The sequence below is a fragment of the Hevea brasiliensis genome, chromosome 1 (genome assembly GCF_030052815.1).
Source record: "Hevea brasiliensis isolate MT/VB/25A 57/8 chromosome 1, ASM3005281v1, whole genome shotgun sequence".
Classification (NCBI taxonomy): Eukaryota; Viridiplantae; Streptophyta; class Magnoliopsida; order Malpighiales; family Euphorbiaceae; genus Hevea; species Hevea brasiliensis.
Genome location: NC_079493.1, coordinates 107,963,256 through 107,990,749, shown reverse-complemented (window position 1 = coordinate 107,990,749; position 27,494 = coordinate 107,963,256). Strand labels below are relative to the sequence as shown.

The window sequence follows — 27,494 nt, the reverse complement described above, 5'->3', positions numbered from 1 at the left end:
TAACTGAAGAAAGCATCCTAGTCCTCTCCAAGATTAGCTTGGGAAATCTTTGAATAAAAGGTAAATCAATATTTACTCTATCATATTTGTTAATATTCATGATGAATTAATTAATTTTTAATTGATATCTTTGAATTGATTTTGTTAACAATTTAATTATTATGTTTACTTTTTGTACATTTTCTACTAGTTAAAGCAGTCAAAACATGTCAAATTTTAAAAAATTTCTCTATCAAAACACTGAAATAATTAAAATAAAATTTAAAAAAACTTAATATTTATTTTAATTTTTATTTTATTGTCAAATCAAATATTGTCATGTATACCCACTTGGATACAATAATTATCTTTTTACCATTTTTTTTATAAAGAAATGGAGAGTGTTTTCATAATTTTATATGCTTTCATACATTTTACTTCTTTGACTAATAAAAAAGAGTAAAATTTAAAGGGAATAGTGATTTAAGTTGTAATCATATCTATTATCCAGGTTTCCTCATGAGGGAAAATAAGAACAATTTTTCTTATAAAGGAATTGTTGACATTGGGATCTAATTTGAGGCAATAATAATCCATAAATCCAATATATTATAACAATTTTAAGAATTATTTTTTATTTTATTTCAATTACGGGGCATTTTATATTCAGATTAGAAGTTGGTATTTAGGTAAAATCCTTCCAACAATAACGACTCCAAAATTTAGATCCTTGACCTGGGGATCAGCTCCAAACCATTAATCCAATCATAAATGGTTGATATCAAAATCTGATCTGAATAATTTTCTGATAAATATTCAATATTTCATATAGAAATTAAAGTATATATAGAATGCAGGTGGAAGTTTATTTCCATAAATGGTCATGATTTTTGTGCTAAGATAGATCTACACTTTTATTTCCTTTATTTCTTTTGGAATTATCATTACTTTTCTGGCCCCAATTCATTTTTGTCGCAGAAATGGTAATTTATCAATTGTATTTGGAAAAAAAAAATCCTGCCAAACCAATGATGTATGGGTTTTATATTTATATACAATCAAGCAGAGAAAATAACAGTAAGCAGATTCTTGAAGCAGAAAAGATTTCAAAATGGAAGCCAGGAAAATTTTGGAGCTAGCTTTCATCCTTTGCCTCGCTGCCACCCCAGTGTATTCCCAACGCTACTCTCAGACTCGTCGATACATATCAAAGGAGAAGAAAGTTACCAATCTCCACTTCTTCTTCCATGACACTCTCAGTGGCAAAAACCCTAGTGCTGTCTTGGTAGCACAAGCTAATAGAAACAAGTCAGGAAGCCAATTTGGCGACGTATATGCCATTGATGATCCTCTAACAGTTGGTCCTGAACTTACCTCTCAAGTTATTGGTAACGCACAGGGGCTTTACGTATTTACCAGTCAAGGTATACCATCACTTGTATCAATCTATGATTTGGGTTTCACATATGGCGAGTTCAATGGTAGCTCAATCAGTGTGTTTTCGAGAAATCCAGTGCTGGAGACAGAACGTGAGCTTGCAGTGGTTGGAGGGAGAGGAAAGTTTAGGTTAGCTCAAGGGTTTGCTCAACTGAAGACTTATTATTTTAATCAGACTTCAGGTGATGCTATTGTTGAGTATAATGTGACTGTGATTCATGACTGAGCTATTGGTTTGGTGAAACAGTATAATAAATTAGTAAATCAAGTAATTGAATCAGCTTATTTCATTACTCTTCTGAATCATGATTTCATAGTTTTGGAGATGATTCCATAACCATTTAACTAAGAGCAAATTGGCAATTTTCTCTGATATATAAGTGGAGTATGATAATAAAGCCCTTGGCCCTCATCACTTTATTTTTTTAAAAAATAGATAATAATAATAATAATAATATAAATTTATAGAGTTAAGATGTTATTATGTTAAAAAATATTTTAGAAATGAACAAATTAATAATAATTAATTATTATAAATTGCTGATGTTTATTTAGAATATTTTAGAAATAAAAAATATTAAAAATAAAGATATAAAAAAATGAATTATGTGAAATGACAAGGAGAAAAAATAAAGCTAACATGATATACATTTTAAAATCTGTGTAGATATTTATATTTCTTTATTTCCATCTATAATTTTGGCATAGTGAAAGAAAGAATTGAATTTCTCTTTTTTGCTTGATTTGCTTTTTGATCCAGTTATCAGATTTTCATAGTTTTTAACTTCGTCTTATAAGTTGGGTTTGTAATTTTAGATAATTAAAAAAGTTCAATAATTTTAGTTAAGATTTAAATATTTCATAATTTTAAGTATTAATCCATTCATAAATGATATTGTTGTTATTTTTTAATATCAAATTAATTTTTTTAAATTAATTTTTTCTTATTTTTGTCTACATTATATTTGATAAAATGTCTAACTGAATTTATATTTTTATATGCTTCAATTTTTAATTAATTAATTGAATGTATTTTTTATATATATAATATATAGTAAGTTCTTGATCAATAAAACACAATCAGTCTAGTACGTATTAGAATGATTAAAATACAAATTTAAGACATGTGCATCAACGAGTTTGGATGGTGGCTCCCAGAAGGCTTAGGTGATTGTGTATTTATATAAATATTATTAAATCTGTATTACTTAAATTTTTTTAATTAATTATTTGTGCATTTATCAAATCAAATATCAATTATTTTAATGAATAAATGTTAATTATTGTTCAATAAAATGTAATTTATAAAATTTTAATAATTTTTTAAATTTTGACCCTTCACATTTAATCTGCGTCTCCCAGTCATCGAATCTGCGGAAATACAAATTGTTATTAAAATGCATTAAGAATAATTTTGACTTCTTTGCCACTTTATGAATCCATCGACTTAGATTTGTTTGCCCATGAGTTGATTCCCATTGCTGTAGAAACTTTAATGAGTTTAAAATGCTAGGTCATTTAGCCATAGTTCATCATTCCTCAACTAGTATGATTTCTCCAAGTTTGTTGAACCATTATCTAACCAGCTTTTTGATATTTCAATTAGAAGCAAATAGGTTTTGACCATCGAAAGGGGAAAAAGCACTTGGTTACTAGTTGTCTTTGATTCAATTTTCTGCAGATTTTCATATGCATTTACTGTTGAAATAATTCAACTAAAATGTCCTAGAATCACATGCATAAGAGCTTAAAATACAAACATGAATTAGGTTGAATTTAATTAAAGACTAACCTGATTTAGTAGAATCCACAGCTGAACTTAATTTAGAAGAATCAATTGCTGATTCAAGGCTCTTGACTTCAATTCTTGAAGTTTCAATTTGGTTTTCTCCTTCCAACCAACCCAAGATAGATAGCAGTGTTTTCTCCAAATTTTTTCGATATTCTCAGGGAAGAAAGTGAGAGCATGAGTTGGAAAAAGAGAAACCTAGCCTTATAAGTTGGAGATTTTATGGGCCCTTTATCAAAGCCCATAATCTCTTGGCCTATACTAAAACATACCCACAATTGAAAGTAGAGAATCCATTTAATCATATCAATGAAATTAGGCTATCGTTATGCTTCAAATCAGTTTCATGTCTTAGTCCATTTGAAATTGAAACCCACAATAATATTGCCCATAAATGATTAATTTTCTCACATTCCCCCACAATAATATTCCACTAACTCTAACTTAAACTAAAGGCTCCTCTACACGTTTTGATCTTCTAGTATTTATATTAGGTGCCTTAGAGCTATGTTTCAGAGTCCTTAAAGCCTTAGAAGTCTGTTCGGAATGTGTGGAATGGAGTTGGAGTCAAATTAGAAATCTGTGTGCTACAAAGTACACGGCCATAGGCTGTGCAAGGCTCAGGTCCAATTTTGGGCTTCGTTCATGAGAAGGCAGCGAGTTACACAAGGTAGGGAGTTTACACGGGGCTATTAGCATGGCTCGTGTATTGCTACCTTTCCTTGGCTCTCCAAGTTGCAGCTTCCAGAAGATCACGCAGGGGTTTATGAAGTACACGGGGTCTTTTACATGACCCGTGTACTGTGGCCTCCCCATGTCTTCTTCGGTTTCTTTTGACCAGGGGGTTACACGGGTCAGGCTCTGTCCTTACATGACTCGTGTAAAGCTATGCAGTAGTCCCTCTTACTTTTTCCTTGCTTTCTATTTTGTCCAATAGACTTCTAATCTTGGCTCTTTCCTAAAACACCTAAAAAGATACAAAAAATACAAAATTAAGCAGAGATTGATACAATTAACAAAAACTAATGAAACTAAGTGAAATACATGTAATTAACTACCTAAATACTATGAAATACAATGTAATAGTGACTTAAAATACCTATATGATAGAAGTGTATCAAAATATAAGATGGCTTTGACCACTTTTAATAAAACCTTCAGATTGAACCATATAGATTTCTTCATCTGCTTCTCCATTTAAGAAAGTAGTTTTAACATCAATCTGATGAAGTTCTAAATCATAACGAGCTACAAGTGCCATAATTACTCTAAATGTATTCTTAGAAGACACTGGAGAAAATGTTTCATAATAATCAATGCCTCCCCTTTAAGTAAATCCTTTAGTAACTAATCTAGCATTAAACCTTTCTATATTTCCTTTAAAGTCTCTTTTAGTTTTATAGACCCATTTACAGCCAATTGGTTTACAACCTGTAGGTAATTCAAGAAGCTCCCACACACCATTATGGCACACAGATTGCATTTCATCTCTCATTACATTCCACCATATTTTAATTGAGGAGTGGAGATAGCTTCTTTAAAAGTTATTGGATCAACAATGTGACTAATGTCTAATCACATTCACCAAGATAAACAATGTAATCAGAGGAAATAGTAGATTGTCTCACTCTAATTAATCTTCTAAGTGAAATATTTGCATCAGTATCTTGTGTTTGTGGAATTTCATGGATAGGTGTATGTTCCTCCACTACTAGATTGATCATAGGTGCAACAACTAACTGCAAAGGTATAGATGTATGAATGACTTTAGTCTGCTGATCTTGATTAACTATCTTAGGGTGATCAATAACATCAGCTATATTAAGTTCTAGAAATTTAGCTGTTTGTGATTCTACAATTCTGGAACCCCCTTCTTTACAATAGAATCTGTAGCCTTTAAAATGATCTACATACCTAATGAAATAGCAATGAGTTGATCTTAAATGCAATTGGCCTTCAGTGGGATTATAAAGGTGAACTTCTGAAGGACAACCCCAAACATGAAAGTGATTCAAGCTAGGTTTCCTTCGGGTTTATAATTCAAATGGTGTCTCAACCACATATTTACTATATATAATGTAATTTTAATGGCCTCACCCCAAAGATAATTAGGGAGATTAGTTTTACACATCATGCTCCTTTCATTTCTTGAAGGGTGTGATTCTGCCTTTTAGCCACACCATTCTATTCTAGACTACCAGGCATAGTAAACTAAGCTACTATTCCACATCCTTCTAAATATTTGGCAAACAGTCCTTTTATTTGTCCACTTGCTCCATGTTTGCCATAATACTCACTACCCCGGTCAGATCTAGCAACCTTGATGACTTTCCTTAACTATTTCTCAACTTTAGTCTTGAAAATCTTGAATTTATCAAGAGCTTCAGACTTTTCCTTAATTAAGAAAAGATAACCGTATAGGGAAAAATCATCAATAAATGTTATAAAATGCTTATTATTGCATATTGTGAGTGAATAAGGTCCACTTATATTTGTATGAATTATTTCTAAAAGGTTAGAACTATGAGTAGATTCGTTTTTCTTAATTTTGGTCAACTTACTCCTACAGCAGTCAACACATGTTTCTAGGTCACTGAAGTCAAGGGTAGGTAGGATACCATTCTTAATTAACCTTTTTACCTTTTCCCTAGAAATGTGGCCTAGTCTTTTATGCCACAACATGGAAGACTGCTCTTTTGTTAAGGATCTTTTGGCAACAACATGCTCAATATTATATGAAGTGGAATAGATTTGATTTGAACTTAAATAGAGTCTATACAAACCATATGATAAAATAAAATGACCAACTACTCATGAGTTAAAAGCTATATTTACACAACCTGCTTTAAACTCAAAAGCATAACCAAGTTTGTTTGGCACAGAAACTGATATCAAGTTTTGTCTAAAGGATGGTACATACAAAATATTTCCCAAAAAGAGCTCAAAATTAGAGTCTAGTTTTAAACAAACATCTCCAACGAACTCTTCTTCCACTTTTCATTATTGCCTACTGTGAGCTTTAACTCTTCTCTATTTGGTCTCCTCTTGTTTGTGAACCCTTGCAATGTGAAAGTAACATGTTTAGTCACTCAACTATCAAGCCACTAAGAACTAGATGTGGCATCAGCAAGGTTGGATTCACAAAACACTAGAGCTAAAGAGTTACCTGTGTTCTCACACTTCTCTAAACAAAGTTTATATTTGGGATACTAAGATTTCTTATGACCTTTTTTTTTACAAAAGAAACACTTCATTTCTTTCTTAGTGATACCTTTGGGACCACCCACAGCACTATATTGACCAGGTTCTTTGTTTTATGCTGAACAGTACTAGGAGCAAAAGCCTTGAATTTCTTACCTTTCTTCTTTTGGTGAGCTTTAGACACAAGCAGAGCAGTATTAGCATGCTTTGCCCTGAGTTTGCTTGATTTTGGAATTGGTGACTATTACAAGTATATTTCAAACAACAACCACTATGATTAGTGTTTTGACCCTAGTCAAAACACCACTATTTTTGTTATCTATACTGTTCGATGGCATATTGTTTACACTAGTGTTTAGAAGTTGAGAGAGTGGTTTATGAAAAATTACATCCCCTAACTTTTAGATGTTGAGGAAGCTGTTTTAATTATGGTCAATAAGATGATACTGCTATTTTTACATATAACAGCTAATCTAACGTTTATTTTTACCAAATATTCTTGTTTTAAATTAGTATATAAACAAATAATTACTGATAGCTAATATCTAATAGTTAATAACTGACAGCTACTAAAACAACTAATAGCTATTAGAACAGCTATTGTTGCAGAATAAAATCTTAATATCTATTGAGTAATTTTAAGTGTTAAAAGATGGTTTAATAACACAGATTTAATTTTAGCGTGTCTAAGCTAAATCTTTTCCTGATTTTATTAATAAAATTTTATTACTTATAGATAAATCAGGAAAGTGTGAAGGATTTGATTGTATTGAGATTGTATATATAACAATTGATAAGTTCTACACTTTAATTATGATTAGATTAAGTTTATTTTTATTAAGTGGCTATATAATTATATGTATTAGTATATTTCTCCAAACTTAATCAATTCACACATAAGCACTTTCCTCCATCTTTTTTAGCTTTATTCTTAATATGATATTAGATTTATAATCAATTCAAATATTTAAAGTATAAAACTTTATTTGTTTTGTAGAAAATATTTTTTTAGTATTTGGGATACTAAAAAATATCAGTGAAAAATATTTTTAATTAAAAAAAATTAATTCATTTTTTAAAAAAATAAAATTAGGATTAATATGACTCATGGGACATTTAATGAATCTTGTTAAAAATCTAAACACGAACATAACCTATATATATATATATATATATATATATATATATATATATATATATATATTAGCCGGGAGCCCTTATCACTCATAGAATGAACTCATGCTATGCCTCTTCCCTCTCCATAGGTACTCTCTGGCTGTGCCCTTTTGTTCATTATACAAGTGATAATGGGACCGTCGCACCTTAATGTCAAAACAAAGATATTTCTGATACACAGGATCCTCTTGAAGAGGCAAGTGTAGAGCATACGTATCTCTGATTATAAGAGTATGATACACATTCAAAGGTTTTCGGAGAGAAATGAGAAGAATTTAGAAAGCCATAGAAGAGAACTTCAGAGAATATTATTGAAAGGAAACTGAGTCTGATTACAACTGAAGAGAGCAACTCCTTATATAGGCGAGGAGGCTCTTAACATTACAGCAGTTAGGTAGAAGCAATGGCACTCTTAAAGCAACATAAAGAAAAGCAAAATAAAGACAGATACATTATTACATTATTGACTGTCAAACTTTTAACTTTTATCATGGAGTGGTAGACAGATTAAGGGTGTCAAAGTCAGAGTCATCAGAGTCGATTCCAAAAAAATCCTTTGGCCACTGTCGGTGTACAGGAGATGGTGGGTCAGCACTCTGAATGGCATCTTGTGACTCTGTGTCCATTGGATCCTGGGAATCTTGTCACATGGGATGGGTCCAATCAATGGGCTCATCAGTGAGAGACCGGATGGGACCAAGTGATGTACAATTCACATAGGGAGGCACCAGGCAATAATAGCTGTTGATCTCACAGAGGTACTCAGCTAGTTGTTTTCTCAAGGGTCCCATGGCATTTTTGTCAATAATTAACGCCTCGTAATTCCTCCACTCATATTTAGTATTCTGGGTCCAGAGGAGTCCATCGGGCCTTCTAGAGAAGGGCCTGTGAAAAATGAACAAGGTTCTGATGTTGGGTTGAGCAGCGATGGGCCTGTCTTCTATTCCATGGGTGTCTATGATGCGTTTCAGGCTGTAGCGCCATGCTGAAATGGGCTTGAACCATTCTAGAAATCTGGACTGGAGAGTCCTGTTAGTATTATTCATAACATACGTCTGAGGCCATGAGCGAATTCGATCTGTGGAATAGAGTGTAACCATGCACCAGAGGAGCCATAGTTCTTCTAGGATGAGTTCTCTGCCAGGTTGGATACTGAAATAGGTGAGGAAAGGGTTGTCAGGGATAAAGACAGTCGAGGAGGGGAGTAATCCCCTTAGGGTGTTTCTTGCACTCAGGTAGTGAAACAGATGATCCCTTGCGAACTTAGCCATCTTTGCGATAGGCTGGTTTGGTGAGCACCCAGGAGGAAAACTGTCTGGAGTAGGAACCAGGAAATTGTGCATTGGGGAAGGAGTATGTGGAGAGGAAGAGGATGATGCCATAAGGATCAAAGGGAGTGTGGAGAAAGACTAAATCAGGTGGAGGTTTTTGGGCCTGGATAGGAGGTCATGAACCAAGTTGTGTTTTCCTTTGATATGCTGCACTGAGAATTTATACTTGGCGAACCAGTCCTTAAGCCTCAGTAATTGTGGTTCAGGAAGAGACTTGTTTTTGAAGTCTAGAACCTTTGGGAAGGATGAGCTGTCCATGATCATAGTGAAATGGTGGCCAATCAGATGAAATTCGAATATCTTTATCCCATTTTTGATAGCTAATATCTCTTTATAGATTGAATGATAATATTTCTGAGGTTCTGGGAACTCTCCACTAGCATGTCCGCATATATGCTTTTCTCCTTGAATTTCTTCGATGAGGACTGCACTTTTGATGGGTGTCACTAGCATCAGTCTGAAGGATGCGGTGTCCAATGCTGGGAATCTTTAGTGGTGGCGGGTTTAAAGCCACTTCTTTTAATTTTTGACTGCACATGTCTGTTCTTCCCTCCATGGTGGGGAATCCTTTTTAAGCATCTTTGACAGCTGGCAAGTGTGGGCGGCCACATGCGGGATAAACTTCCTGATGTAATTGATAATACCAAGGAACTGTTGTATTTGTTTTACTGTCAAGTCATTATCAGGAAACTTCAGTAATTCTTCTGCAATGTGAGGTCCCGGTTGGTATTTTCCATCCTTGAATCTCATTCCAAGGAAGTCGATATCAGTTTGGGCCAGTGAGCTCTTCTTTTCTGATAGCATAATTCCATAGGAATCCACCAATTGTTGAAATGTGGAGAGGAGTGTCCTATGGGTCGTAACATCTTTGGAGAAGAGAAGGATATCGTCTATATAAATAAGAGCACTATGTAGTATGGGCTCGAATATCCTTGTCATGGCCTTTTGGAAAACTGATGGGGCCGTCTTAAGGCCGAATGGAAGGACTGTCCATTGGTATCCAGGAAGCTAATGACACTAATGGGCCGTTCATACTTACTGGGAAGAATATGAATCGGGACTAAAGGAATTGGAATAGTGTCTGGGCCATAAGTGGATTGGGAAGATTGGATATGTTGGGCCAGGTAAGACGGGTAATGGGCTTCAGTATCTGAACTGGATTCTTCTGAAGTGATTGAGTAATCTTCTTACATTCCGATGTCTACTCCAAGGGCAAAGATCGTATCTCCATCGGCTCATCTGCTCGAGAGAACAAGGATTCGACATCATCATGCTCCAGGTAGATGTGAGAAGCCTGTTGTATGTGTTGTAATAGCTTAACTGCCTTATTGGGGTCCTTAGGGCAGTTCTTGGCATAGTGGCCTCGGTTGCCACAGATATAGCATCTGTTAGACTTCTTTGTACCCGTTCTTTTCTTTCGAAAGTATCTTACTGACCTTCTTCCTTTCTTTTGCTTGAAAGGGGGTTTGAATCCAGAGGGATGCTTCTTGTAATGTGCTTTCTTCTTTGGTTTGCATTCACAGTTCTTTTCCTTGCATTTAATGGCAAGGTGAGACTTTTGGCATACATTCTTCAAAGCTTTGCTGTTGTCAATGATATCTTTGAACAACTTCTGTTGTTCACACATTTTGTCAAGACAGGCCAGAGTCATTTGATGAATTTCCCCTATAGTGATAGCTTTCATTGCTCTTCTGATAGCAGCAATACTTCTGTGGAGTTCTGGTTGTAATGCTTCTGGTAATGAGGCAATGTAGGTATGCCTGAGGTTGACATAATTATAACCATTAAGCAGATAATAGCGTTGAGTCATGCGCTGGTAGTGTTTCTCAATGTCTGATCTTTTTAAAGAACAGCAACGCATGTCAAGAACTCTTGTCTTAACTGCTTGCTGTATAAAGATGCATCTCCGAGAAACTCAGCAAAGAGAGCGTTGATTGCTTGTAAGGGAGTCATGTGGCAAAATTGGGCTTTCTGATATTCTCCAATGGAGGAAAACCAATCTTGCAATGTGTCAACAGTTCGAGAGATGAATTCTCTGATTATAGTATGGGAGTCAGCACCTTCCCAGAGCATTTGAACATCAAGCCAAGCTTTGAATTCTGCAAGGCGATCTCTCCACCTTGATGGGGGAACATCATCTAAGGTGAACCATGGGCCTGAACTAGGCCTGGGCTGTTGTGGAGCACCTGGTAGTTCAAAATCTAGAATTGGTTCATCATCAGGGATTTCAACATGGGGGTCTTGAGGAGGCCTTGTAGGGCCTGTAGTGCCACTGGTAGAATCTGTGGTTGGTGAAGGACCTGTTTGGGAGGCTGTTGGCTGAGGATCAGCCATGAGCAGTGTCGTGATATCTATTCGTCCGTCCTCACTGTCATCAGACGAGTCATCAGAAGAATCTTCTTCTAGTTCTGGCTCAGAGGGTATGGACACCATATGTTGAGGAGGAGGATCAGGATACATTTTGTCCTTCCCTTTATCAATCTTCCTTTTTGGAGGATGGGATTCTTCTAAGGAAGATGGACTCTTTTGCTCATATCTGGCAGGTGTTGAAGTAGGTTTGAACAAAGGAGACGGGTGATATGTTGGAGGTGGTTCATATGAATAGTTAAAAGGTCCAAAAGGGGAATAAGTAGGTTCAGGAGTAGGAAGAAAAGGATTAGGAGTTGTTTGAGCGAAGAAAATGATTAGGAGTAAGAGACCGGAGCTTCTGTGGGCTTATGCAAGTCTGCCTCAACTTGGGCCAACTATTTTTTCAGCCTTCTTATCTCTTATTCCTTTTGGTTGAATTCCACACCAAATCTCCGTTGTTGGATCAAAGCCTTCAGATCTCTATCAAGCTGGGTAATTCTGCTTTGTAAGTCCTTGTACATGTTTTGGGCAAAAGCAGTGAAGGAGTTAATCTTTTGATCAACATGCTGAGTCCTGGTGAGGACCTGGTCAATCTTGGAATCAATACGCTGTAGTGCCTTATTCTGGACAGCAGCATTCTTGGTTTGCCAGTTCAAAACTTCTTCAGCTTGAGTGATCGGGGTTGTCTGACCTTCACTATCAACCTTAGTTAGGTGAATGAAAGGTCTGGTGGAGATTTTAGTCTGTTGGTCTGTCTGTTGTGCTAATGGAGGAAAATCTGCTTCATAAGAGGTAGGTGAGAACATCATACAGGGTTGTACCAGAGGAAGTGCAGGAGGAGGGGAAGAAACTGGTTTAAGAGGAGGTAGTTTCTTTCCTTCCTTTCTGATGATCTCAAGGGCAAGCTCATAGATGGGATGAGGCTTCTTCTGCTTGGTTTCCTCATGGATACCAATCCATGGGCTACTATCTGGATAGTCTCTTCTGAGAACTTGTTGTGGCTTGCAAGAGGCTCTTCTTGTTTGTTTGGTGAGCTTCCTCCAATTTTTGTCAGACAGAGGATGGTCATACTCATTTTCCCAGTAATTGTCACGACAGTCGCAATCTTCGTCGCATGCTCCAGAACCTGGGAGATCCCAAGGGCAGTGACCATCTATTTTCTGAGGATAGATGTAATGATTGTCTGGTGTTACTGCTCCAATGGGATAGTCATCTTGTTCCTTCTCTAATGGCTGGACCATCATGGTCTGGAATACAGGCAAGGATCCTGTAGAATGCCGCGGTGGCTGGAAGGAAGTTTGTACTGTTCCATCAGGATTTCGTCTGAAGGAAGATTCTGTGATCTAGATTGGCTGAGAGGTTGAATGAAGCCTTTCGTAATTGGTTAACCAATCCTTTGGGATGAGCTGTTCAAGCTCATTTCTAGGCAGTTGCCTAGGTATCTGAACAATTGTTGGGGTGGTCTCAGTATCAGCCAATACAAGCAGAGCATCATTGGAGATAGATGGCTGTGAGAGATCTACAGCATGATCCTGCAATATGTAGATAATTTGATGGTGTAAGGTGGCCATCATCGAAGAGGTCACCTGAGCGGCGCCAGTGAGTTGAACCTGAACTTTAAGGGCAGTGTTAAGATGTGGATCTCTTAGCGAGAGATTATAGTTTGGGAAGAATGTCAACACCACACTCCCAGCATGCAAGGTGGTGAGGCAGGTTCCTATAACCGCATGTTCATACTGCAAAAACCGTGTATCAAGGAGAGACACTCTGGCTGTAACTGGAAGCCTTCGTCTCCCATGTAGACTGAGGATAAGTCGAACAGCTCCAAAGTGGAGATGAGAAAACCCTTCTTCTCTCCATCTAGGAATGAGCTGAGGAGGGATTTCTAAAGTCACATATTGTTCAACAGATGAACTCTGAAGAGAGCATTGATCCATTCTGGAGGCCTGAACATATTCTTTTGACAAAGATCTTCTAGATGAAATGAGAGATCTGATAGATTTGGTTAAAGATCCAGATCGTCTGTAGATATTGTATGGACTGAGAAGAGGAAGGAGAGATTCTCCAACTTGAGCATCTTCAGGTAAAGTGGATATTTCTACGAGATTATCAATTCTGGAGGATAGTGTTCTTCGAAGTGGTGAAGAGAAAGAAAGAGAAGAGGTGAGGTTAACAATCTCAGAGGGAGAAGGGATTTGGAGATAAGTTTCAAAAACAGGGTTAGGTGTTTGGCAAGCCATATTTGGTACGTGGCGTTGTGGCCAGAGATCGCTCTACCTTCTAGGAAGGAATTAAGCAGTTACTGGTTTCCAGCCGATATACCAAGGTAAGAGAAGATGGCAGAAAACAGTGATGCAAAGATTAGGAGAAAATACCAGAGTTGGAAAGGTTCTCCCCTACTCACCAGTGAAGTATGTATAATACAAACATAACCAGGCTCTGATACCAAGATTAGCCGGGAGCCCTTATCACTCATAGAATGAACTCATGCTATGCCTCTTCCCTCTCTATAGGTACTCTCTGGCTGTGCCCTTTTGTTCATTATACAAGTGATAATGGGACCGTCGCACCTTAATGTCAAAACAAAGATATTTCTGATACACAGGATCCTCTTGAAGAGGCAAGTGTAGAGCATACGTATCTCTGATTATAAGAGTATGATACACATTCAAAGGTTTTCGGAGAGAAAGGAGAAGAATTTAGAAAGCCATAGAAGAGAACTTCAGAGAATATTATTGAAAGGAAACTGAGTCTGATTACAACTGAAGAGAGCAACTCCTCATATAGGCGAGGAGGCTCTTAACATTACAGTAACCTGTTAGAAATCAAGCAATGACACTCTTAAAGCAACATAAAGAAAAGCAAAATAAAGATAGATACATTATTACATTATTGACTGTCAAACTTTTAACTTTTATCATGGAGTGGTAGACAGATTAAGGGTGTCAAAGTCAGAGTCATCAGAGTCGATTCCAAAAAAGTCCGTTGGCCACCGCTTGTACAGGAGATGGTGGGTCAAGACTCAATGGCATCTCGTGACTCTGTGTCCATTGGATCCTGGGAATCTTACCACATGGGATGGGTCCAGTCAATGGGCTCATCAGTGAGAGACCGGATGGGACCAAGTGATGTACAATTCACATGGGGAGGCACCAGGCAATAATAGCTGTTGATCTCATTGAGATACTCAGCTAGTTATTTTCTCAAGGGTCCCATGGCATTTTTGTCAATAATTGACCCCTCGTAAGTCCTCCACTCATATTCAGTATTCTGGGTCCAGAGGAGTCCATCGGGCCTTCTAGAGAAGGGCCTGTGAAAAATGAATAAGGTTCTGATGTTGGGCTGAGCAGCGATGGGCCTGTCTTCTATTCCATGGGTGTCTATGATGCGTTTCAGACTGTAGCGCCATGCTGAAATGGGCTTGAACCATTCTAGAAATCTGGACAGGAGAGTCCTGTTAGTATTGTTCACAACATACTGATACAGGGCCATGAGCGGGAATTCCAGTCCTGTGGAATAGAGTGTAACCATGCACCAGAGGAGCCATAGTTCTTCTAGGATGAGTTCTCTGCCAGGTTGGATACTGAAACAGGTGAGGAGGGGAGTAATCTCCTTAGGGTGTTTCTTGCACTCAGGTAGTGAAACAGATGATCCCTTGCGAACTTAGCCATCTTTGTGATAGGCTGGTTTGGTGAGCACCCAGGAGGAAAACTGTCTGGAGTAGGAACCAGGAAATTGTGCATTGGGGAAGGAGTATGTGGAGAGGAAGAGGATGATGCCATAAGGATCAAAGGGAGTGTGGAGAAAGACTAAATCAGGTGGAGGTTTTTGGGCCTGGATAGGAGGTCAGGAACCAAGTTGTGTTTTCCTTTGATATGCTGCACTGAGAATTTATACTTGGCGAACCAGTCCTTAAGCCTCAGTAATTGTGGTTCGGGAAGAGACTTGTTTTTGAAGTCTAGAACCTTTGGGAAGGATGAGCTGTCCATGACCACAGTGAAATGGTGGCCAATCAGATGAAATTCGAATATATTTATCCCATTTTTGACAGCTAATATCTCTTTATAGATTGAATGATAATGTTTCTGAGGTTCTGGGAACTCTCCACTAGCATGTCCGCATATATGCTTTTCTCCTTGAATTTCTTCGATGAGGACTGCACCCCAGTGGGTGTCACTAGCATCAGTCTGAAGGATGTGGTGTCAAATGCTGGGAATCTTTAGTGGTGGCAGGTTTAAAGCCACTTCTTTTAATTTTTTGACTGCACATGTCTGTTCTTCCCTCCATGGTGGGGAATCCTTTTTAAGCATCTTTGACAGCTGGCAAGTGTGGGCGGCCACATGCGGGATAAACTTCCTGATGTAATTGATAATACCAAGGAACTGTTGTATTTGTTTTACTATCAAGTCCTTATCAGGAAACTTCAATAATTCTTCTGCAATGTGAGGTCCCGGTTGGTATTTTCCATCCTTGAATCTCATTCCAAGGAAGTCGATATCAGTTTGGGCCAGTGAGCTCTTCTTTTCTGATAGCATAATTCCATAGGAATCCACCAATTGTTGAAATGTGGAGAGGAGTGTCCTATGGGTCGTAACATCTTTGGAGAAGAGAAGGATATCGTCTATATAAATAAGAGCACTATGTAGTATGGGCTCGAATATCCTTGTCATGGCCTTTTGGAAAACTGATGGGGCCGTCTTAAGGCTGAATGGAAGGACTGTCCATTGGTATTGGGCCGTAGGAATGCAGAAAGCAGTCTTGGGCCTGTCAGAGGGGTTAATACCCAAACAAACAAGAAGAGCCTCTTGCAAGCCACAACAAGTTCTCAGAAGAGACGATCCAGATAGTAGCCCATGGATTGGTATCCATGAGGAAACCTAGCAGAAGAAGCCTCTTCCCATCTATGAGCTTGCCCTTGAGATCATCAGAAAGGAAGGAAAGAAACTACCTCCTCTTAAACCAGTTTCTTCCCCTCCTCCTGCACTTCTCTGGTACAACCCTGTATGATGTTCTCACCTACCTCTTATGAAGCAGATTTTCCTCCATTAGCACAATAGACCGACCAGCAGACTAAAATCTCCACCAGACCTTTCATTCACCCAAGTAAGGTTGATAGTGAAGGTCAGACAACCCCGATCACTCAAGCTGAAGAAGTTTTGAACTGGCAAACCAAGAATGCTTCTGTCCTGAATAAGGTACTACAGCGTATTGATTCCATGATTGACCAGGTCCTCACCAGGACTCAGCATGTTGATCAAAAGATTGACTCCTTCACTGCTTTTGCCCAAAACATGTACAAGGACTTACAAAGCAGAATTACCCAGCTTGATAGAGATCTGAAGGCTTTGATCCAACAACGGAAATTTGGTGTGGAATTCAACCAAAAGGAACAGGAGATAAGAAGGTTGAAAAAACAGTTGGCCCAAGTTGAGGCAGACTTGCATAAGCCCACAGAAGCTCCGGTCTCTTACAGCCCATTCAGCCCTTTCTCTGCTCAAACAACTCCTAATCCTTTTCTTCCTACTCCTGAACCTGCTTTGTCACACCTTACCCCTCCGTAAGGCATAACATGATCCCGTAGAATACTTAATGAACTACCGAACTTCACCTACCGATAACTCATTAAGTACCCTACGAGGGATTTTTAAAACAATTTTCTTACATTTTGGAAGTAGTGAGCATTTTAGTGAGAATTAAAAACCATTTATTCAAAGCTTAAGGACTAGTAAAAATTTTTGTCCATTGAAAATTTTGCCGCAATTTTTATAAAAATTTTGACAGAGTTCTCTCTGTATTTTGAGAAACCAGTTCTTCAAATACCTGTAAAAAGCACTTCCAAAAATATTTCACAACTCCCAACCACTAATAATTCTCAAATCAACTCAATACAAGGCACTTCAAATAATTTCACAATACAAATCCAGATTTCTCATCTCAAAATATTTAATATCTTCATTAACAAAACATAAAATAGTAAATTCATATGTACAAATATTAAATTTACACAATAAAATCAAAAAAAATATTAGTACAATTTATTTACAACTGCTCAATTTACATTGATACTTATGACATTACAGTATTTACATCAAAATAACCATAAGGGTATAAAACAATACCCGTACAAAAGGGATCAAGAAGTTCTTGTCAATCCCGCAGCTCACTCTGTTGCTTTCTCCTTGCTCTTATCTGCGACAGTAAATTAAACAATCGCTGAGTATAAACATACTCAGTGGTGCACAATAAAAATTTAAAATGCGATACATAAATCATTTATTGATGAAATATAATTTGAATACTTCACAATCACATTTCACAAATATCAAAGCTCATAACAACTCATTTTGTCAAATAATATATTAAACACAGTTTAGTCAAACAATTTCATAAACACAGTGTTGCCAAAATCATACACAACTTAAGCCAAGACACAAAATTTTCGATCAATGCCATGTTGTATATCACGACAAAGCAATCTACAACCCTATTAATCGAAATCAATGAGGGAGGTGGCTAGCTAGCTAATGAGTACTCATCCGATCTACAACCTCAACTGGCAAGCCAGAGAGGGAGGAAAATAAACGATCTCAGCCCCATAAATGGAGAAGGAAATGTGATACTGTCATGCTAAGTGTGAACATAAAATCCATTTCAAACATTTCATTCAAATATTGCATACAAAAATTAAATCAATTTCCAAAGTTACAATTTGATCACAAGGTGGCAACACAAAAATTCATAAATTCATACTGCATGCTAAATCAAATTTTCAAGGGTAAAATGCTTAAATAGGATTTATTGTGCACAAACCTCAAACGACTCGTCCCTTAGCCTCGACTCGGTTCCTCGGGTTCCTTCCCGATATTCTTTTCAACTGAAACACACAATTTTACAATGTTTCAGTACTAGAACTTAACATAAATCCAAAATAAAGTTAGCTTCACAATTACCTAGCTCTAACGTGCTAAATTCGACGTTCTTTAAATTTTGTGTTTCGGGTTACTATTCACTACACTATTCAAGTCAAATAGTTGACTTTCTAAGGCTTAATAGGTATGGGAATTCCAACTTCACCCACATACCACATTTTGGTCATTAAACTTGTTGGTCACGGTCATTTTCTCAAAGTTTAGGTCATTTTGGCAAAATTGCCAATTTTCGGTTTTGTGCTCCGAAGTTGCATTGTTCCATTGGTCGATCTACTGTTGGTATTTGACGAAACTTCCTTCATAGAAAATGTTCCTTATTGTATTAAGTGTATTCTCATTTTTGAATCACCTCAATCGGAGTTTTGTAGCTCAAGTTATGGCCAAAATAAGTTTATCGCTCACGCAATCGCTCATACTGGTATCTTGGGTTCTGGTAGATTTTGATCCAACTTTGGTCAGTAATTTGATCAAGTTAAGTTCATAATTTGGTCTAACTTTCTTAAGATGAAATGTTCTACTATGTCTTAGGTTTCCATCGGTTCAAGAATCGCCTAAATCCGAGTTTTCTAGAGAGAGTTATAGCCATCCAAATATTACTGCTCAAATGAAAATCTGCAGAGTTGCAGGTTTGATTACTCAACTTTGCTCAATAATTTGAATGGGTTAATGGCATAATTTGGGGTGATGTTCTTCATGAAAGTTTTATATCTATATCTCCTCTAACCCCTAGCCAAATTTCAGGTCAATTTGACCTGTCTAACTCGAGTTATGACTAAATGAACAGTTACTGTTCATTTAGTCAGTTTGGTGCAGTGGCAGCCTGCTCTCATTTCACTTTGGTCAATTGTTTCACCAAGTTTTGGTCAGTTTTTGGCCATGGTTCCTTAATGAAAATTGTGTTATTTTATGTCTATTTTCATTTCCAATTGGTGGCATATCAATTAGGCTTGTAAAATTTGAGTTTTGGTCCTTCAAAGTGGGTTTGGTCATGCTGCTAGCAGCATGACCATTGGACCTACGAATTTGGTTTAATTTCCTACCATTCCCACACAATTCATTTGGTCATAATTGACCACTATTTCACTTCACAATAGGTCAAACATGCCATTTATGCATTTCTCCAAATTTTGGTTCACAAACCCTAACATTCAAACCCTAACTACACTAAAATGTTGCATTTATTCCCATTTATGCATTTCCAACTTACTAACATTCTCATGCAAGCTTACTAACACATTTAATTCATTCAAAATACATCAAACTCACCCACATCCATGGATGGCCAAAATTTTAGTTTGTCCTTCCCCATATTTTTATTTCATTTTAACACATTACAAGCTAATTCAACAACTAATGATGCATTAAAAATGGAAAGAATGGAAAGTAACAAGTTGACATGCTCACCTCACTTAAATCCTCAAAACCCTATCTTTAGCTCCTCTTTCTTCTTGAAATTCTCTTCTCAAGTTGCAACTACAAGCTTTAATGAAGTTCTTATGAGAGTTATTAAGGTTGGGTAATGAAAAATTAAGCTTAGTGTAAGCTTAAAGAAAGGGCTTTCATGGAGGATTTATGGAGGAAGGTGGGGTGTCACTTTAGGAAGAAGAAGAGCTTTCTAATAAATTTCTTTTTCTTTTCTTTCCTTTATACGTTTTTTGCTTATGGAAGACCACTAAATCCAAATTAATTAATTCAATTTATTAATTTAGTTATGACATCATGCATGATGTCATAACTTTTGACTTTTTTCATTTTCATCTCTCTTTTTTTTTTTCTATTAGTTCTTTAATTTAATTCTCGATTCCAAAATTTTCTTTTCTCCGATTTTATTTGACAGTTAGGTCAGGAGTCAGCTCTCGGGGTCAATTGACCAAATTGCCCTTCGTCGGTTCATCCCGGTTTGCAAATAATCCAATATTTCTTCCGGCTCCCTGACCTAATTATTTGACTGGCTTAACAGTTCTTTTTCGTGATTTTCTCTTTTCCACTGTGTTCATAAGGGTCCTAAGGACCGCAGCGTCACTTTTTACGGTTTGAAATTTGAGTTTGAAATGACTTTGTAGTCGTTCCCGAGGAGGTCACTCATCGCTGTGACTCTCGGCTCGTTTAACCTCTTATGTTCTGTTTTTCTTATTTATAGTTAACTAATTAAACATTACTAATTATTTGTGTTTATGGCTTCTCAAGTTGTCTTAAGTGTGGCCCTAATCCCATTAATTGTCCAGACCGACACCGATCACCGGAACAGTGAAATATACCAGGCTATGTTACATGTTTATTCCCCTTTTGGACCTTTTAACTATTCATATGAACCACCTCCAACATATCACCCGTCTCCTTTGTTCAAACCTACTTCAACACCTGCCAGATATGAGCAAAAGAGTCCATCTTCCTCAGAAGAATCCCATCCTCCAAAAAGGAAGATTGATAAAGGGAAGGACAAAATGTATCCTGATCCTCCTCCTCAACATATGGTGTCCATACCCTCTGAGCCAGAACCAGAAGAAGATTCTTCTGATGACTCGTCTGATGATAGTGAGGACGGACGAATGGATATCACGACACTGCTCATGGCTGATCCTCAGCCAACAGCCTCCCAAACATGTCCTTCACCAACCACAGATTCTACCAGTGGCACTACAGGCCCTACAAGGCCTCCTCAAGACCCCCATGTTGAAATCCCTGATGATGAACCAATTCTAGATTTTGAACTACCAGGTGCTCCACAACAGCCCAGGCCCAGTTCAGGCCCATGGATCACCTTAGATGATGTTCCCCCATCAAGGTGGAGAGATCGCCTTGCAGAATTCAAAGCTTGGCTTGATGTTCAAATGCTCTGGGAAGGTGCTGACTCTCACACTATACTCAGAGAATTCATCTCTCGAACTGTTGGCACATTGCAAGATTGGTTTTCCTCCATTGGAGAATATCAGAAAGCCCAATTTTGCCACCTGACTCCCTTACAAGCAATCAACGCTCTCTTTGCTGAGTTTCTCGGAGATGCATCTTTATACAGCAAGCAGTTAAGACAAGAGTTCTTTGACATGCGCTGCTGTTCTTTAAAAAGATCAGAGATTGAGAAACACTACCAGCGCATGATTCAACGCTATTATCTGCTTAATGGTTATAATGATGTCAACCTCAGGCATACCTACATTGCCTCATTACCAGAAGCATTACAACCAGAACTCCAAAGAAGTATTGCTGCTACCAGAAGAGCAATGAATGCTATCACTATAGGGGAAATTCATCAAATGACTCTGGCCTGTCTTGACAAAATGTGTGAACAACAGAAGTTGTTCAAAGATATCATTGACAACAGCAAAGCTTTGAAGAATGTATGCCAGAAGTCTCACCTTGCCATTAAATGCAAGGAAAAGAACTGTGAATGCAAACCAAAGAAGAAAGCACATTACAAGAAGCATCCCTCTGGATTCAAATCCCCTTTCAAGCAAAAGAAAGGAAGAAGGTCAGTAAGATACTTTCGAAAGAAAAGAACGGGTACAAAGAAGTCTGACAGATGCTATATCTGTGGCAACCGAGGCCACTATGCCAAGAACTGCCCTAAGAACCCCAATAAGGCAGTTAAGCTATTACAACACATACAACAGGCTTCTCACATCTCCCTGGAGCATGATGATGTCGAATCCTTGTTCTTTGAACAGGATGAGCCCGATGGAGATACAGTCTTTGCCCTTGGAGTAGACACTGGAACAGAAGAAGATTACTCAATCACTTCAGAAGAATCCAGTTCAGATACTGAAGCCCATTACCCGTCTTACCTGGCCCAACATATCCAATCTTCCCAATCCACTTATGGCCCAGACACTATTACAATTCCTTTAGTCCCGATTCATATTCTTCCCAGTAAGTATGAACGGCCCATTAGTGTCATTGGCTTCCTGGATACCGGGGCTCACAAAAGCATGATGAACCCAGCCATCTTACCCTCAGAATATTGGGTCTCTCATGAAGAATACTTTAAGGCTGCAGATAGAAATGTTTTCAAAACTAGCCTTATCACTAAGCACCCAATTGGAATCCAGTTCTTTCCCACTTGTATCCTTTGGACTAGGGTCATCGGGTCGGATCTTCCTGACAAGGATTTGCTGATAGGCTTTGACTTGTATCAACGAGCGAAGCATTTGAAGATCCTCCCCACAGGATTGAAATATAAGAGGAATTTTCAGCCATTTACTTCTGTCCCAAGGTTATATTCTCTCGCTGATGCCTCAGCTGAATTCCAAGAGCACAAGGAGCTCCTCTTAAGGTCCTGTGCTGACTCCCATGCACATTTTTACCATCACCACCCCCTATGGAAAAACCTGGAATTCTTTGTCAGTTTTCCATTCAAACTCAATGAAGATATCAATCCGAAAAAGGCATCACACCCGGGAATGAATCATACAGACTTGGCTCTAGCCCAAGAAGAGTGCAGACAGCTTCTCCAACAAGACCTCATAGAACCCACTTCCTCCCAATGGGCTTGCCAGGCCTTTTATGTTGAAAAAAGATCGGAACGACTAAGAGGAAAGAAAAGGCTTGTCATAGATTACAAGCCTCTGAATCATTTCCTCCAAGATGACAAGTTCCCATTACCAAAGCCTGAAGCCTTGTTCACTCAGCTACACGAAGCCCATATTTTCTCCAAGTTTCACCTTAAAGCCGGTTTTTGGCAATTGGGTATTAACCCCTCTGATAGGCCCAAGACTGCTTTCTGCATTCCTACGGCCCAATACCAATGGACAGTCCTTCCATTCGGCCTTAAGACGACCCCATCAGTTTTCCAAAGGGCCATGACAAGGATATTCGAGCCCATACTACATAGTGCTCTTATTTATATAGACGATATCCTTCTCTTCTCCAAAGATGTTACGACCCATAGGACACTCCTCTCCACATTTCAACAATTGGTGGATTCCTATGGAATTATGCTATCAGAAAAGAAGAGCTCACTGGCCCAAACTGATATCGACTTCCTTGGAATGAGATTCAAGGATGGAAAATACCAACCGGGACCTCACATTGCGTAAGAATTATCAAGTTTCTGATAAGGACTTGACAAGAAACAAATACAACAGCCTTTGGTATTATCAATTACATCGAAGTTTATCCCGCATGTGGCCGCCACACTTGCCACCAAAGATGCTTAAAAGGATTCTCCACCATGGAGGGAAGAATGGACATGTGCAAAAAAAATTAAAAGAAGTGGCTTTAAACCCGCCACCACTAAAGATTCCCAAAGATTGGACATTTGATCCTTCAGATCGATGCTAGTGACACCCATCAAGTGCAGTCCTCATCGAAGAAATTCAAGGAGAAAAGCATATATGCGGACATGCTAGTGGAGAGTTCCCAGAACCTCAGAAACATTATCATTCAATCTATAAAGAGATATTAGCTGTCAAAAATGGGATAAAGAGATTCGAATTTCATCTGATTGGCCACCATTTCACTGTGGTCATGGACAGCTCATCCTTCCCAAAGGTTATAGACTTCAAAAACAAGTCTCTTCCTGAACCACAATTACTGAGGCTTAAGGACTGGTTCGCCAAGTATAAATTCTCAGTGCAGCATATCAAAGGAAAACACAACTTGGTTCCTGACCTCCTATCCAGGCCCAAAAACCTCCACCTAATTCAGTCTTTCTCCACACTCCCTTTGATCCTTATGGCATCATCCTCTTCCTCTCCACATACTCCTTCCCCAATGCACAATTTCCTGGTTCCTACTCCAGACAGTTTTCCTCCTGGGTGCTCACCAAACCAGCCTATCACAAAGATGGCTAAGTTCACAAGGGATCATCTGTTTCACTACCTGAGCGCAAGAAACACCTTAAGGGGATTACTCCCCTCCTCGACTGTCTTTATCCCTGACAACCCTTTCCTCACCTGTTTCAGTATCCAACCTGACAGAGAACTCATCCTAGAAGAACTATGGCTCCTCTGGTGCATGGTTACACTCTATTCCACAGGACTGGAATTCCCGCTCATGGCCTCAGACGATGTTATGAACAATACTAACAGGACTCTCTGTCTGATTTCTAGAATGGTTCAAGCCCATTTCAAGATGGCGCTACAAACCAAACGCATCATAGACACCCATGGAATAGAAGATGTGCCCATCGCCGCCAAATTTCAACATCAGAACCTTATTCATTTTTCACAGGCCCTTCTCTAGAAGGCCCGATGGACTCCTCTGGACCCAGAATACTGAATATGAGTGAAGGACTTACAAGGGGTCAATTATTGACAAAAATGCCATGGGACCCTTGAGAAAACAACTAGCTGAGTACCTCTGTGAGATCAACAGCTATTATTGCCTGGTGCCTCCCCATGTGAATTGTACATCACTTGATCCCATCCGGTCTCTCACTGATGAGCCCATTGACTGGACCCATCCCATGTGGCAAGATTCCCAGGATCCAATGGACACAGAGTCACGAGATGCCATTCAGAGTGCTGACCCACCATCTCCTGTACACCGACAGTGGCCAAAGGACTTTTTGGGAATCGACTCTGATGACTCTGACTTTGACACCCTTAATCTGTCTACCACTCCATGATAAAAGTTAAAAGTTTGACAGTCAATAATGTAATAATGTATCTATCTTTATTTTGCTTTTCTTTATGTTGCTTTAAGAGTGTCGGTAGCCAGTTTCTAACCGGTTGCCTGTAATGTTAAGAGCCTCCTCGCCTATATAAGGAGTTGCTCTCTTCAGTTGTAATCAGACTCAGTTTCCTTTCAATAATATTCTCTGAAGTTCTCTTCTATGGCTTTCTAAATTCTTCTCCTTTCTCTCCGAAAACCTTTGAATGTGTATCATACTCTTATAATCAGAGATACGTATGCTCTACACTTGCCTCTTCAAGAGGATCCTGTGTATCAGAAATATCTTTGTTTTGACATTAAGGTGCGACGGTCCCATTATCACTTGTATAATGAACAAAAGGGCACAGCCAGAGAGTACCTATGGAGAGGGAAGAGGCATAGCATGAGTTCATTCTATGAGTGATAAGGGCTCCCGGCTAATCTTAGTATCAGAGCCTGGTTATGTTTGTATTATACATACTTCACTAGTGAGTAGGGGAGAACCTTTCCAACTCTGGTATTTTCTCCTAATCTTTGCATCACTGTTTTCTGCCATCTTCTCTTACCTTGGTATATCGGCTGGAAACCAGTAACTGCTTAATTCCTTCCTAGAAGGTAGAGCGATCTCTGGCCACAATGCCACGTACTCACCTCTTCTCTTTCTTTCTCTTCACCACTTCGAAGAACACTATCCTCCAGAATTGATAATCTCGTAGAAATATCCACTTTACCTGAAGATGCTCAGGTTGGAGAATCTCTCCTTCCTCTTCTCAGTCCATACAACATCTACAGACGATCTGGATCTTTAACCAGATTTATCAGATCTCTCATTTCATCTAGAAGATCTTTGTCAAAAGAATATGTTCAGGCCTCCAGAATGGATCAATGCTCTCTTCAGAGTTCATCTGTTGAACAATATGTGACTTTAGAAATCCCTCCTCAACTCATTCCTAGATGGAGAGAAGAAGGGTTTTCTCATCTCCACTTTGGAGCTGTTTGACTTATCCTCAGTCTACATGGGAGACGAAGGCTTCCAGTTACAGCCAGAGTGTCTCTCCTTGATACACGGTTTTTGCAGTATGAACATGCGGTTATAGGAACCTGCCTCACCACCTTGCATGCTGGGAGTGTGGTGTTGACATTCTTCCCAAACTATAATCTCTCGCTAAGAGATCCACATCTTAACACTGCCCTTAAAGTTCAGGTTCAACTCACTGGCGCCGCTCAGGTGACCTCTTCGATGATGGCCACCTTACACCATCAAATTATCTACAGATTGCAGGATCATGCTGTAGATCTCTCACAGCCATCTATCTCCAATGATGCTCTGCTTGTATTGGCTGATACTGAGACCACCCCAACAATTGTTCAGATACCTAGGCAACTACCTAGAAATGAGCTTGAACAGCTCATCCCAAAGGATTGGTTAACCAATTACGAAAGGCTTCATTCAACCTCTCAGCCAATCCATATCACAGAATCTTCCTTCAGACGAAATCCTGATGGAACAGTACAAACTTCCTTCCAGCCACCGCGGCATTCTACAGGATCTTTGCCTGTATTCCAGACCATGATGGTCCAGCCATTAGAGAAGGAACAAGACGACTATCCCATTGGAGCAGTAACACCAGACAATCATTACATCTATCCTCAGAAAATAGATGGTCACTGCCCTTGGGATCTCCTGTGTTCGAGCATGCGATTTAAGATTGCGATCGGCCGTGACAATTACTGGGAAAATGAGTATGACCATCCTCTGTCTGACAAAAATTGGAGGAAGCTCACCAAACAAACAAGAAGAGCCTCTTGCAAGCCACAATAAGTTCTCAGAAGAGACTATCCAGATAGTAGCTCATGGATTGGTATCCATGAGGAAACCAAGCAGAAGAAGCCTCTTCCCATCTATGAGCTTGCCCTTGAGATCATCAGAAAGGAAGGAAAGAAACTACCTCCTCTTAAACCAGTTTCTTCCCCTCCTCCTGCACTTCCTCTGGTACAACCCTGTATGATGTTCTCACCTACCTCTTATGAAGCAGATTTTCCTCCATTAGCACAACAGACCGACCAGCAGACTAAAATCTCCACCAGACCTTTCATTCACCCAACTAAGGTTGATAGTGAAGGTCAGACAACCCCGATCACTCAAGCTGAAGAAGTTTTGAATTGGCAAACCAAGAATGCTGCTGTCCAGAATAAGGCACTACAGCGTATTGATTCCAAGATTGACCAGGTCCTCACCAGGACTCAGCATGTTGATCAAAAGATTGACTCCTTCACTGCTTTTGCCCAAAACATGTACAAGGACTTACAAAAGCAGAATTACCCAGCTTGATAGAGATCTGAAGGCTTTGATCCAACAACGGAGATTTGGTGTGGAATTCAACCAAAAGGAACAGGAGATAAGAAGGCTGAAAAAATAGTTGGCCCAAGTTGAGGCAGACTTGCATAAACCCACAGAAGCTCCGGTCTCTTACAGCCCATTCAGCCCTTTCTCTGCTCAAACAACTCTTAATCATTTTCTTCCTACTCCTGAACCTGCTTATTCCCCTTTTGGACCTTTTAACTATTCATATGAACCACCTCCAACATATCACCTGTCTCCTTTGTTCAAACCTACTTCAACACCTGCCAGATATGAGCAAAAGAGTCCATCTTCCTCAGAAGAATCCCATCCTCCAAAAAGGAAGATTGATAAAGGGAAGGACAAAATGT

At 38.7% G+C, this 27,494-nt stretch overlaps 2 protein-coding genes across 2 annotated transcripts; one reads left to right on the top strand and one right to left on the bottom strand.

Moving 5' to 3' along the window:
• Nucleotides 1-1,066: 1,066 nt before the first annotated feature.
• Nucleotides 1,067-1,642, top strand: LOC110664035 (dirigent protein 4). The gene has a single exon (XM_021823561.2). It carries the CDS (start codon nucleotides 1,091-1,093, stop codon nucleotides 1,640-1,642), a length of 552 nt encoding a protein of 183 aa, XP_021679253.2. The 5' UTR covers nucleotides 1,067-1,090.
• Nucleotides 1,643-10,114: 8,472 nt separating this feature from the next.
• On the bottom strand, nucleotides 10,115-10,723 carry LOC131183253 (uncharacterized). Its single transcript, XM_058153710.1, has one exon. It carries the CDS (start codon nucleotides 10,721-10,723, stop codon nucleotides 10,115-10,117), a length of 609 nt encoding a protein of 202 aa, XP_058009693.1.
• Between the last annotated feature and the right edge of the window lie 16,771 nt (nucleotides 10,724-27,494).

Coding starts and splice junctions, on each gene's coding strand:
- LOC131183253 (XM_058153710.1), bottom strand. CDS start 10,723: ATGACTCAACGCTATTATCTGCTTAATGGTTATAATTATGTCAACCTC.
- LOC110664035 (XM_021823561.2), top strand. CDS start 1,091: ATGGAAGCCAGGAAAATTTTGGAGCTAGCTTTCATCCTTTGCCTCGCT.